The 15,000-nt window shown below is 33.5% G+C and overlaps 1 protein-coding gene across 2 annotated transcripts in view; it reads right to left on the reverse strand.

Annotated features, from left to right (window-relative positions):
• Window positions 1-15,000, reverse strand: part of LOC122332977 (endothelin-converting enzyme-like 1) — a 67,205-nt gene that overhangs the window by 22,641 nt on the left and 29,564 nt on the right. For both annotated transcript variants that reach the window (XM_043230453.1, XM_043230451.1), the window contains exons 2-7: window positions 8,022-8,748; window positions 6,725-6,991; window positions 6,576-6,644; window positions 5,434-5,544; window positions 4,783-4,875; window positions 2,096-2,220 (exon numbers count right to left, since the gene is read on the reverse strand). In XM_043230453.1, coding sequence (XP_043086388.1) covers window positions 2,096-2,220; window positions 4,783-4,875; window positions 5,434-5,544; window positions 6,576-6,644; window positions 6,725-6,991; window positions 8,022-8,639 — 1,283 coding nt within the window. In that variant the 5' untranslated portion in view covers window positions 8,640-8,748. The remainder of the gene's footprint in view (window positions 1-2,095; window positions 2,221-4,782; window positions 4,876-5,433; window positions 5,545-6,575; window positions 6,645-6,724; window positions 6,992-8,021; window positions 8,749-15,000) is intronic.

Below are 15,000 nucleotides of genomic sequence, written 5' to 3' on the forward strand. Positions count from 1 at the left end.
CTGGAACCTTTTTAATATTAAACGCATTCCACCACCTTTAAAACTCATCAGGGAAATTATAAACTGGCTGGGGCTAAAGTTCATCTCGCTAAATTTATTCTTTCAGGGGTCAGCCGTACTTTACGTGTCTTTGAAAGAAGTATGCATTTATTTAATCCAAATCACGGCAAAATCGCAAAATGTTTATTTAATAGCGTGTGCTATGAGATAATATGCTGATTTGCTGCTCAAAAGACGTTTATGATTATTATAATCACAATATGTTGCAAATTTTTTTTTTTTTTAGTTAAACGTTGCTTTTGCAACTAGCTGAAATAAAGCATTTGTTTTTATTTAAACGCTTTTTTTATTGTATTATATTTCAAATAAAAAAATTGAATGGGTTAAAATTGTCTTAATTTTAGTTTTAGTTAACTACAAAAAAATATTTTCGGTAAAATTGTATTATATTTTTAAAGCGCAAAACTTTGAATGACTTTAAAAATGTCTTTATTTTAGTTTTAGTTTTAGTTAACTACAAACTTTTTTTTTTCAGTTAAATTGTATCATATTTCAAGTGACAAAGTTTTTAACGGCTTAAAATTTTCTTTTAGTTAACTACAATATTCCAGTACTAATTTCTTAAAATAATAATAATAATAATTAATAGTACAGTAAACAAACACAGCAATTCACAATAAAGTTCAATTAATATGTTTTAATCAAAATAAATGTAAAAAATATATTTAATGTATATAAATATAAAAATGTACAATATTTATGTATTTGTGTAATATACAAACATATTTAAAAGATTTGTATATTTGTAAAATATATGAATATATTTATTAAGTATATAGTATTCTTACTAAAGCACTAAAGGAACTCTTTTAAGGGAAGGAATCATCGGTCACAATTAAGTAAAATTAAGTTAAATTCTCATCAATATTTTAGAGACAGTCAGCGCAAACAAAGAAAAGACAGGGAGTGAAAGAAAGACAGAGGCGAACAGACAAAAAACAGTTTAAGCTAATTCAGTTATTCTCACACAAACAGAGAAAATATAGCAGCAACGAATGAACTAGCAGCGCGCGCGCAAACACACACACACACACACACACACACACAGACTCCCGTGAGAGAAACCTGACAGCTAGACACACACTAACCCTGTCACATCCAGCACTTGACTGCTGCTCTCTAGAGAGACGCAGAGAAAGAGAAATAGTGTGTGTGTGTGTGTGTGTGTGTGTGTGTGTGTGTGTGTGTGTGTGTGTGTGTGTAAACAATTGAGGCCGATGTGGGTCGATTCTAATCAGCCACAGCACAGATGAGTGTTCACCCAACAGTGACACCTCAAATAAAGACACACACACACACACGCACACACACACACACACACACACACACCTGTTTATACTGTGCAATGCTAAAAGTGTGTCAAAAAGTATTGATTTTTCGTCTTCATTCATGACACTAGATCTAATATTTCATCATTTCAAACTTATTTTGTGAGTCATCTTGCTTCAAAATGTTTCTTTACAATAATTCTTTTCACTAAATCTGCCATTGAATTAATTAATACATGTGATGCATATTTCGCAGTGGTTCACCTTTTGAAAGAGAAGAAACGATGACCTAAATATTATGGCTTAATATTACAGTTCTAATGTAAAATAAAAGTACAACAACTATATTTTTTTAAATATTCATTATTTTAAATTAAACAATTTAATTATCATTATTATTAGCCATATTAATATATAATCACACAGTTGTGAAGTAATATATATATATATATATATATATATATATATATATATATATATATATATATATATATATTACATATATATACATAATTCATAATTATATATATAAATAATAATAATAAAAATAATAATAATAAAATTTTACATCACTTTTACATCACTGAAAAATTGCAATTAATATTTTATTTAGTCATTTTAGAATTTGTATTTAGTAACATAAATAATATTAATTATTGCATGTTTTTTTTGGGCCACACACACAAAAACGTGGCCAAATTGTGCAGCTAAACATCAAAAAGTGAATCTCATTATAAATCGCACCCATGCTCTTTGGAACTTCATACCGTTTAGACGTGGTTTTAATGATGTCCGACACCGTCTGCATGTAATCAGCGGCCAAAACGACGATCTCCTCTTCCTCTGAGAAATTCTCATTGAAGATCCGGTCCAACAAACGCTTCCAGTGAAACTACAGAGAAAGAGATCACAATGTTTATGCTTCTCTCGAGCGGCTCTTTCGATGAAATACAGAAGCCAGTAAACCTCAAGCGTCTGCCGTCTGCCCTTTGCTTATTGATTTATGCTTCATTTAGGGACCATGTTCTGCGTTTTAAACAGAGGATCTGGCCTGCCAAAAATGGATTGGCTTGTAGATCCAGCAGCTCTAGATATTTGCTGGTTTGCGTTCTAATTTTACCGCGAGGCGGAAGGTCATCTGGGGGAAAATCACCACGAATCGGACAAGGCCATTATTCTTACGAAGCCAGAGATCTTCAAGACTCTCGGCGCATATAAACCTGTTCTTTATCTTGCTCTCTGACAACAGGTTCAACATCGTTGTTTACTTTATATTTTCAGCATCAATGACACATTTTGGGATAAATCTTGTGCTTTAATCTGATTTATTTCACGCATACAGCTCTGCTCAACTAAAAGTTAAACGTATAAGCAAGACTTTACAAGTAAATTAAAGTATAACTTAAATAACAGATTTTAATCATACTTCCCAGGTTGATTGATTTCGTTGAGAATTGCAAACACTTTTTGTATTATGAGCTTTTATTTAAAGCGAGACATTATAAAATTCAATATGCGCTACTTTCCATACAATTCCAGAAAATAAAGCTGAACATTGGATAAAGTCAGGTTGAAAATTCTTATTTGATTTGATGACATACTAGAATTAAAGGTTTCGACTGTGGGGGATTTTGGATTTCTCACAACAGAAAAAATTACCCTTTTCGACATGTTTTAGAAAGAAATATGTGATATATAAACAAACCCCTCAGTAAAAACATTAAGAATATAGATAAGAATAAACCTCTAAGTTTTGGTGTTTGTAAGTTCTGCCTAAATGGAAAAAAAAACATACTTGTTTTAAAAAAACATGCATTTTTACCACGTTTTAGGAACAAAATGTTGTATAAATAAAAAAATATATGATATATAGACAAACCCCTCAGTAAAAACATTAAGACTATAGATAAGAATAAACCTCTAAGTTTTGGTGTTTGTAAGTTCTGCCTAAATGGAAAAAAAAAATATGTTTTAAAAAAACATGCATTTTTACCACGTTTTAGGAACAAAATGTTGTATAAATAAAAAAATATATGATATATAAAAAAGCCCTCAGTACTTGACTATAGATAAGAATAAACCTCTAAGTTTTGGTGTTTGTAAGTTCTGCCTAAATGGAAAAAAAACCATACTTGTTTTAAAAAAACATGCATGTTTACCACGTTTTAGGAACAAAATGTTGTATAAATAAAAAAATATATGATATATAGACAAACCCCTCAGTAAAAACATTAAGACTATAGATAAGAATAAACCTCTAAGTTTTGGTGTTTGTAAGTTCTGCCTAAATGGAAAAAAAAACATACTTGTTTTAAAAAAAACATGCATTTTTACCACGTTTTAGGAACAAAATGTTGTATAAATAAAAAAATATATGATATATAAACAAACCCCTCAGTAAAAACATTCAGAATATAGATAGGAATAAACCTCTAAGTTTTGGTGTTTTTTGTAAGTTTTGGCAGAAGTGGAGAAACAAACTCGCCACCTTTAAAGAATCGCTTTTTCACCATGTTTTTATGAATAATGCTCTAAAAGTTCTCTATAAATCCATGTGTTGTATAAATGATATATGAATAAACCCCCTCAGTAAAAACATTCAGAATATAGATAGGAATACAGTTGGGAATAATGGAGAAACAAACTCGCCACCTTTAAAGATTCGCTTTTTCACCATGTTTTTATGAATAAAAAGCTCTATAAATCCATGTAAATGATATATGAATAAACCCCTCAACAAAACCCTTCAGAATACAGTTGGGAATAATGCTCTAAGTTTTGGTGTTTGTAAGTGCTGCCTAAATGGAGAAAAAACCTTACATTTAAAAAAAAAAAACATGCATTTTTACCACATTTTAGGATTAAAATGTTCTATAATTCTGTGCAAATAATATATGAACAAACCCCTCTATAAAAACCTTCAGAAGATAGAGCGGAATAAATCTCTAAGTTTTGTTGCATGCAGGTGCTGCTGAAGTGGAGAAAAATCTTTTTAAATATATACGTATTGCAGTTGAAATCTACAGACGCAAATAGAGAAGCACTTAAGGGTGTGTTTTAGACTTTTTTTTTCCAGCCGACTGAAAGAAAACATTTCACGAAATCATAAAACTGACCAGTGCATGAATAAAAACAGTTTTTGTTAGTAGTGTTACCTTAAATTATACAGTTTGTCTGGCTTGGCGCAATACTGATCGGACTGCTAATAATCTATAATTCAAGTCACATCTGACTTAACATGTCAAAACTGTATTATTTAGAGAAATAAGAAGTCTTTCCTCTGTGTGTAAGTCACATTTGATTATTACATTTAGAAATAATGTAAAAACTCTTGGTAAAAATGAAACATTTATACAATTATATAAGTATGTATTTTTCATATAAACGCATGTGTGTGTGTGTGTGTGTGTGTGTGTGTGTGTGTGTGTGTGTGTGTGTGTGTGTCTGTACTCACGCTTGGAGCCATTTTCTGCAGTTGTTTCAGTGTTATTCGGTTGTACACGCTGCTAATGTCTTTTCTTTGGTCCTCGTATTCAGACACAGTGATCTTTATTAAAACGACAAAAAATATTAATAAAGATATATATAAAAACACAAACATGCACGAAGTGGCATTACATTTAAATGTAAATGTTCCAGTTTGATGCATCTATATTGTGTTTTTGTTCCACAAAGACTCTCCTAAAAATTGCTAAAAATAAATAAATAAATAAATAAATAAATAATATATATATATATATATATATATATATATATATATATTTTTTTTTTTTTTTTTTATATGATTATAACATGGAACGTTTATACTAAATTGTAAATACAATCAGAAGATTTTAAGCAAAATACTAATTAAAATTATACTTCAAATATTGATTCATTATTATTTATTATTAATATCGGAACATAATTTGTAATTCTTGACTATGTATAAAACATTTACATTTTCTGAAAAAAAGTAATGTAACAGATTCAATGGATTGAAGTGTACATTTATATTGTGATTGTTTGTTCCAGACAAAATACATCTAAAAACTCAAATAAAATTTTTCCCAGTAACAAACAAGAAGTGCACACACACACACACACACACACACACAATACATACATTCGCAAGTCTTGTCTCCAGATCCAGAATCTCTCTGGATTTCAGCGTGGCGTTGTGAGCTCCCAGCATGCTCAGCAACCTTTCCATCAGTGCCTTATAGGACGCCAGAATCTGAAATCATTGAGAAAAAACCACCAAAAACAAAAACATTCTTTCATGATTATTAAAAACAAACACCTGACATGAAACTGATTTCATGCTAAATCTTCCAATTTGATTTGGTAAATAATCAAACATAAAGATAAATAAATGAAAGTAGCTATTATAAATCCTGTTTTTCTGATGTTTACTGTCTTAGGTGCATTATAATAAAACAATCTAGGTATACTTTATGACTTTGTTTGCTCAAAGATACTTGTACCTAAAGTATCTATTTTATCTATTACTTTTTTCATACAAAAAAGCAAAAGAAGATTTACATTTAGACTACATTTATTATTTTCTTACGTTTACAGACTTTTTAAAAAAGCTTTATTTTATCACCTTAAGACTCAAAGATAAATAAGTAAGTATTTGAAAAACCTTTGTTTTAATTTATTTGTTTGCTTTTTTGTATAATTTGTAACTTTTCACTTATCTGGATCTGGATGGATTGATAACAAAAACATATACTGTATATACAAAGGGCTTTATTTGCCAAAGATACAAAAGCAAAACTTTTGAGTATCCTATTTATATATATATATGCACACACAAAAATCATTTTTCACTCATTTTTTAAGTTTGTGTCTTTCTTAAGTGTAATGATCTAGATAAGACATGGTTAACTAAAAAGAGGAAAGAAGTCTCATATTTGCAAACACCTTATATTTGTTCCTTATCTATACATGGTAGACTTAATACTTAGCATTTAGAAATTAGATTTTTGGTTTGAAATATGATCTGGACACGTTTTGATTGATCTCTCGGTGGGATTCTGTGGCTTGTAGCTGTGTCATTGGAGAGTGAGAGGGACACTGCTGTGACTTCATTATTAAGAGACGCCAGCTCATCTGTGACATCATCAGCAGCTGTGACACGATCAATTAGAGGCGTGAGCTCACAGCGAGAGACGGCCCGAGCGACAGATGGCCGTCAGACGGACAGACGGACAGACGGAGAGAACAAAAGAGCATATGGAGAGATGAAGAGAGGCGTTTCACCTTCACACTGTCTTCATCCTGCCCCAGATACAGAGTCCTCTCCGGCAGAGTCAAACCTTCCTGATCAATCTACAACCACACAAACAGCGGCTGAAGTTACTCGGAAGCAGACACTACGCTCTCGGACGCTCACAAGCGCGCTCTCTCACCCGTATGGCGTTGCGCGAAGAGTTTTTGTCGTCCACGCTGACCGTGAGAGAGAAGAACACAGACGTGCTGTAAACCGCCTGCGTCTTATACAGCATCTCATTAAAATCTGGTCTCGCAGGGGCGGAGCCACTGTCCCACCCCGCCCCTCCGGGAGGAGCTCCGGACAGGTCCCACCCACCACAGCTGTCAATCACTTCAGTCATAGGCCCCGCCCCCAGACGATCGATTTCCTTCATGTTGATGCACGAGCGGTAAAATTCTTTCACCTGTGGAAGAACATAAGACGTTTTAATTAAAACGACCATCGAAATTATATTTTAAACTTTTAATTTTGCAATTTTTTTACCTAAGTAAGAATAAAGCAAAGTATTAAGTATCATTTATTTCTTATGAAACATAAACACGTCATTTCTGCTAAATTGTACATATTTTATGAGTTGCCAATTCAAAGTTGATACTTTTATAATACTTTCTCAATAAATAATACAAAAATAAATTAATTAGATATTTATATTTGAATATCACTAAAATCTGAGAAATTTTAAAGACAATCACATGATTAGAAATAAAATATTTATACTTAATATTTAAATAAAAGCGGTAATTATTATTATTATTATTATTGTTTTATTTATTTATTTATTTATTTTGTTAAAGGAACACTAAATAGGCTCATTCTCCAGTTAATAAGTTGAGTTTTACCGTTTTTGAATCCATTCTGTCGATCTCGGGGTCTGGTGAAAGTACTTTTAGCGTAGCTTAGCATAGATCATTGAATCCAATTAGACCAGGAAGCATCTCATTTAAAAGCGACCAAAGAGTCTTGATATTTAAAAACTTAAATCTTCTGTAGTTATATCATGTACTAAGCCAGACGGAAAATGAACAGTAGCGGTATACTAGGCTGAAATGATTAGGAACTATACAATGATATCAGTAAAAGTGTTTGACCAAAAGGTATTCTTTCACTTTGACCTGAGCACGTTTCAGTTAAGTGTTTTTCTTTAATTGCTAATGCAATGTTTTTCACCCCGCACACTGAACAAAATGAAGCACTGCTTGGTAATTAGTTGAGCTAAATTGGTATCATCTAATTGTGTATTTGTGTACTATCAAAGCTATCCGGATGAATTTGTTCTGACGGTTTAACTCACAGTTCTTGTCATATTTTATTACTCTAGCAAATAACCTCTGATAATGGGAGAAATGGTGTCTTTTGATTCAACTGTATCTCGAAACAGATTAAAATATAATATAAACAATTACATACTGTACCAAAAAAGCGTTTGTGTGTACCTTTCTCTCGGCGCTGTCCGTCTCTCTCCTGTGGACCGGCGCCTGTAGGAGGCGCTGCAGCTTCTCCTGGTTCTGTTCTCCGATGGCGGTGATGATCCCGTAGCTCAGTTTATCCTCCGGTATCCCGTGTCTCCGGAGCCACCCGCCGCAAGCAAAGCTGTAGAAGTCGTGACAGGGCTGGACGCTCGGGTCAACGTTGCCCTGGACGAATCGCGCGGCCCGGAGCAGCGAGCGACGCTTTACGCAATCCTGGCGACACTGAGAGTCCTGCGCCTCCAGAGACAGAAACTTCAGCGCCAGCATGCATCCGAGAATCACGCACATCCCCGCCGCGAACACTAGAGCAGAGAGCAGGCAGATTTCACGCCGGCTCCAGCGGGCCGGAGTCCCGCCCACGGCCACGCCCCTGGCCACGCCCGCGCCCTTGTCCCGCCCACTCCGCCCGCGGTCCAAAGACCCGCCCAGATGCAGACTCATGCCGTTGCTCAGCGTGCTGCTGCTGTAACGACTGCCGTACTTGATCTCCTGGAAATCGTCGTAATGCGCCGTGAGCGAGTACGTCTTCTCCATGCTCACCGACGTCTGCGCTCGCGATTTGTTGGGGAAGGTGTGGAACATGATCTGGGTTCAAAGTGAGGTCATGACCTTTGACCCTTGCAACTCTCGGGTCAGACTGTCTCCTCTCCGAAGGCTTTTTATGTGCTTGGTTTTTCAGTCTCGGTATGACCTGCAGCGAAAGGAGATGCGATTCGTTAACTGCTTGGTGCGGTGCGGAAAATACTCACATGTTTGCAAATTAACAACAAAACAAGAGAAAAATTGCTCATTTAAAAATTATGAAAAAATATCAATTTTATCACAAGTGAACAAAGGAAATAGTGACTTATTTAAAAGTCTGTGATGCATTTTTAAAATAGTTTTTTAGACTTTTTGGACCGTATGGAAATGTGTTTTTTTGATTTGTTTTACAAATTGCATTTTAAGGATATTTAAAAAATAAATTTCAGACTGAAACAAGCCAAAAACTTGCGTCTCACCTGGCATGGCATCGGTGTAAGAGAGAGCCCAAACATTTAACACACATTTATTAAAGGTTCGCAAAAATTACAAGGCCCTACGAAATCCAATTTATTTATTCTCAAATCCGCATATTTTTTTCTGGAATCTGTTTTAGTGATTTACCTAGACGAGGTCATCAGAGCAGAAGGGAAGGATCTGGGATCAACGTGAGGTCATGACCTTTGACCTTTTCAACTCTTGGGTCAGACTTTATCCGAAGGACTTTTATGTAGTTGTTTTTTTATGCAGTTGGTAGTCAGTAGTCTTTTCTTTCTCAGTATGATTTGCTGCGAGAGATGCTTTTCATTAATAGCCTGATATAGTGTATCAAATATCTACATGGACATATTTACAACAAAACAAGAGAAATCTAGTATAATATAGTCATACAGAAATTTATTTTAAAATTTATTCGCAATGAAATAAATATAATGTTGAAGCAAAGCAGAGATCTACTGTTAAAATTAAAACATATAAAGAAAGATTTAGTGATATTTCTAATGAATAATAGTAGAATTAATATAAAGAATAATACAAATTATAAACTAATTTATTATATAAATAATATAAACGCAGTTCCTTACAGTTTCAGCAGTGTTTTCCACATCATAAATATTTAGACTTAAATTTCATCAATGTACATTTTATCATTTCATGCATTTCCTGATAACAGAACCAACGACCTTGTGCAAGCTAAACGAACATGCTACATAACTCAGCCTTATTGCTTTTCTAAAAGGTTTCCGTTTCACACCACAAAAGCCCGTACATGGTGTGTGTTTTAGCATGACGGGAACGTCGGAATGACCAATCAGCATTCAAACCCCGCACTATCCATTTCAGAAGTCCTGATTAAAAAGCTTGATTAAAAACGGATCTGTCTTTTATGACAAGTCTCGCTTCTTAGTTTTTTTATTTGGCTTCTAATGCGCCTTCCTAAAGTTGTTTAGATTGATTTCAGACACTCGAGCATCAGAGAAACACTGGCCAATGACTCAAAGGCCTGGATCGATCCGAGCGAGAGACAGAGACACAGAGAGAGAGAGAGAGAGAGACTCCGGGGAGCAGCGATTGATGGATGGAGAGAGGTGGAGAGTTGATGTGACTTGAGTGGGTAAGGAGAGAGTGAGGCACATTCAAACAGGTCCTCACACACACACACACACACGCTACCCATCAACCACACGCCGGTAAACTGCGTCAAGCCTGCCAGACAAAGCTCACCTCCTGCAGAGCAACAAACCTGCTACTGGCTAATGGAGCACAACACACACACACACACTCAGTCTGATCCCCATCTGTGTTCACACTCACCAAACATACGCAAATATAGGGATGCAAAAACAATTCTAGCTAGACAAGTTCAATTTCATGTGTCACTGTGTTCTGAAATGCATCAACCCTGGGATATAAAAAAAAAATAAATTCTCAGATTTCGGAGTTTGTATCTAGTAATTCATTTTTGCTTCTGCCATAAAATAAGAACTAAAAAAGATAATTGTTACCTTTTAATTGCAAAATTTATTGTAAGAACTGCGATTTAATCCCTCCTTATATAATAAACGTACATTTCTGAGTTTATATGTCGCAATTCTGAGTTTATGTCGCAATTCTGAGTTTATGTCGCAATTCTGAGTTTATATGTCGCAATTCTGAGTTTATATGTCGCAATTCTAAGTCTATGTCGCAATTCTAAGTCTATGTCGCAATTCTGAGTATATGTCGCAATTCTGAGTTTATGTCGCAATTCTGAGTTTATGTCGCAATTCTGAGTTTTATGCAATTCTAATTCTGAGAGTTTATATGTCGCAATTCTGAGTTTATGTCGCAATTCTGAGTTTATATGTCGCAATTCTAAGTCTATGTCGCAATTCTAAGTCTGTCGCAATTCTGAGTCTATGTCGCAATTCTAAGTCTATGTCGCAATTCTAAGTCTATGTCGCAATTCTGAGTTTATATGTCGCAATTCTGAGTTTATGTCGCAATTCTGAGTTTATATGTCGCAATTCTAAGTCTATGTCGCAATTCTGAGTATATGTCGCAATTCTGAGTTTATATGTCGCAATTCTGAGTCTATGTCGCAATTCTGAGTTTATATGTCGCAATTCTGAGTTTATATGTCGCAATTCTGAGTCTATGTCGCAATTCTAAGTCTATGTCGCAATTCTAAGTCTATGTGCAATTCTGAGCAATTCTGAGTATATGTCGCAATTCTAAGTCTAGTCTGAGTCTATCGCAATTCTGAGTTTATGTCGCAATTCTGAGTTTATATGTCGCTAAGTCTATTCTGAGTTTATGTCGCAATTCTGAGTTTATATGTCGCAATTCTGAGTTTATATGTCGCAATTCTGAGTTTATATGTCGCAATTCTAAGTCTATGTCAATTCTGAGTTTATATGTCGCAATTCTGAGTTTATATGTCGCAATTCTGAGTTTATATGTCGCAATTCTGAGTTTATATGTCGCAATTCTGAGTCTATGTCGCAATTCTGAGTATATGTCGCAATTCTAAGTCTATGTCGCAATTCTGAGTTTGAGTTTATGTCGCAATTCTGAGTTTATATGTCGCAATTCTAAGTCTATGTCGCAATTCTAAGTCTGTCGCAATTCTGAGTCTATGTCGCAATTCTGAGTCTATGTATGTCGCAATTCTGAGTTTATATGTCGCAATTCTGAGTTTATGTGCAATTTGAGTTTATATGTCGCAATTCTGATATGTCGCAATTCTGAGTCTATGTCGCAATTCTGAGTTTATATGTCGCAATTCTGAGTTTATGTCGCAATTCTGAGTTTATATGTCGCAATTCTGAGTTTATATGTCGCAATTCTGAGTCTATGTCGCAATCCTGAGCTTATGTCGCAATGCAATTCTGAGTCTATGTAATTCTGAGTTTAAAACAGATTTGAGATGAAAATGTCGCATTTAAGTTATGTCGCAATTTAAGTCTATGTCGCATTCTGAGTCTATGTCGCAATTCTGAGTTTATGTCGCAATTCTGAGTTTATATGTCGCAATTCTAAGTCTATGTCGCAATTCTGAGTTTATGTCGCAATTCTGAGTTTATAGCAATTCTGAGTTTATATGTTTAAATTGAGTTTATATGTCGTAATTCTGAGTCTATGTCGCAATTCTGAGTTTATATTTTGCAATTCTGAGTTTATATGTCGCAATTGAGTCTATGTCGCAATCCTGAGCTTGTTGCAATTCTGAGTTTATAGATAAAACAGATTTGAGATAAAACCTTTTTTTTATTCAGTCACTTCCATAGCCAGTATTGTTAGTTATTTACAATCTATTCATATAGAAAAGTTATTTTAAATTGCAATAAAATGATTCGCTTGTTTTATTTTATAATAAACTCACAATTCTGAGTTACTATGTCACAGTTTCGAGTTTTTTTCAGAATTCTGAGTTTATTTGTCGCAATGTCGAGTTTATATTTATATGTCAAAATTATGAGTTTACCGCAATTCTGAGTTTTTGTCTCACAATTCTCAGTTTATAAATCAGAATTCACATAAAACCTCACAATTACTTTAAAAAAAAATCTGTCACTTCCATAGTCAGTATGGTTAGTTTTTTTTACAGTTGTTAGTTATTATATGTTCACATAGAATTTATTTTCAATTTTAATTAACTTATTCCCTCCTTAATTTATTTTCATAATTCTGATGTAATTGTTAGTTTATATGTCATTGTTTATATATGGCAATTCCGAGTTTCACAATTTTTTTATGTATTTTTTGTTCAAGTGTCTCGGTGAGCAGAGAAGACTTTTGTAATACATTACAAAAACAAACATGGATACACACACACACACACACACACACACACACACACACGTTTCAGGTCTGAGTATGTACTGTGTGTTGCAATATGTTGGCCGAACAATTCAGTCTATGTAGTTATTTTAAATATGTTTTTGGCCTTTATCTCAAATCTTTCTGCCAGGTTCACACACACACACACACACACTCTCTCACTTCCTGTCTGAGTTTTAGGGTGAATATATGAGTATCTGAGTGCGTGTGGCTTCAGGGCAATTTATGAAAATTGATCCTGGATCCGTCCGGAGGGAAAGTTCAGTGCTGATGTTTTTACCAGCCGTTTCAACATCCCACCGTCTGTGTGTGTGGGTGTGTGTGTGTGTGTGTGTTTAAGGAGAATCAAGCATGCGGGAGAAAAACTACAAAAGTGAGCTGATGGAAATCATGTGTGTGTGTGTGTGTGTGTGTGTGTGTGTGTGTGTGAGTGTGTGCGTGAGTGAGTGAATAGAGACAAAAGCAAATGACAGAGCGTGTGCATTCATTAAATCTGTTATTGTGTGTGTGCATCTACATTTCTGAGTTAATTCACCCTGTCACCTCTCATCTGTTTCACCGGACACACACACACACAGGGAATCTCTCAGTAAGTGGATTGCAGACACACACACACACACACACCTGATGTCTGTGGAGGTGTTTCTCTGGAAAATGTCAGTCTCCATTCAAACCATCATTCATCAGATGTGTCTCGCTCTTTTCCTGTCTTTCAAACACACTCATACAGCTCTCTCTCTCACACACACACACATACACACACACACACATACACACACACACACACTTTCAATCTGTTTGACTAAAATCTGCATTATAAAACAGATAGTTCTGACATTAAACCCATTGTAAAACGCAGATAAACGCACCCGTGACGCATTCATGCAGCAGTCTGCTACAGCCTGCAGTTATTAAAGAACAATGGACTAGATTCATTTCAGAAGAAACGCAATATAATTTCTATATACGTTTAGTGAACATTGGTCTGTTTTAGCATTGTGCTGTTGGCTTAATCTCAAAAAGTGTTACTGGTCGGCGTTTATTTATTTTTTTTGCTGTTTATGTTCAAAACCAGCCATGTTTTACAGACAAACTCATCTTTTTAATATTCTAGGTGTTTTTCTCTTTATATATATATATATATATATATATATATATATATATATATATATATATATATATATATATATATTAATTGCCTCCATTACATATGTGTAATAATGAAAGATAGCAAATGAAGATATTTTTACTATATACTAGTAGTTTTTGTAAGTATTTAGAATCATGTTTAATTTTTATATTTTAATTTTACTTTTTTGTCATTTTTAAATCGTTTTTATTTTATTCAGTTATTTTACTTCAACATAAATTAAAGTTAAATGAGAATTTTCGAGTTGCATTTTTTTAGTTTATTTTCCACTTATATATAATATAATAATAAATAATAATAATAATAATAATAATAATAATAAATAAATAAAAATAGCTAAATGTAGAAACATTTAAATGCTTTTAGAATTCTTCAGTAGTTTTAGCTACTTCAACTAAATGAATTTTTTTTTATTTTAGTCACTTAGTACTTTAACTTAAATTAAAAGAAAACAAATCGAAGAAAAAAAATGAGCTTAAAATAGCCAAATGAACCAGAAAAATTAAATAAGTTTACTTTTCTCCATTTTAGTTTTAGTTATTTTAGTACTTCAAATCAAATTAAAAGAAAAACAGAAATGTTGAACTGAAAATAGCTAAATAAGCTCAAATTAAATACGTTTTAGGGTTTTTCGTATTTTAGTTTTAGCTATTTTAGTACTCGACAGAAATTAAAAAGAAATGCTAAATGCTAAATGAAAATACATTTATAAAAACATTAGCTAAAAACGTATATATTTTTCACAAATTGACAAGTTTTATCTTAGTTTGTTATTTTAGTATTTTAACCTAAAAAAAATTGCCAATTTTTTTTTATGTTGTTTTAATCATTGTTATTAAACAACTTAAATTCAAAGAAAACTAGCCAAAATAATAATAATAATTTTTTTAAATATTTAATTTCAAGTAATATTTTGGTAACACTTTATTTGACTGTATATTACTAGAA

The sequence above is a fragment of the Puntigrus tetrazona genome, unplaced genomic scaffold, assembly GCF_018831695.1.
Source record: "Puntigrus tetrazona isolate hp1 unplaced genomic scaffold, ASM1883169v1 S000000151, whole genome shotgun sequence".
NCBI classification, from domain to species: Eukaryota; Metazoa; Chordata; class Actinopteri; order Cypriniformes; family Cyprinidae; genus Puntigrus; species Puntigrus tetrazona.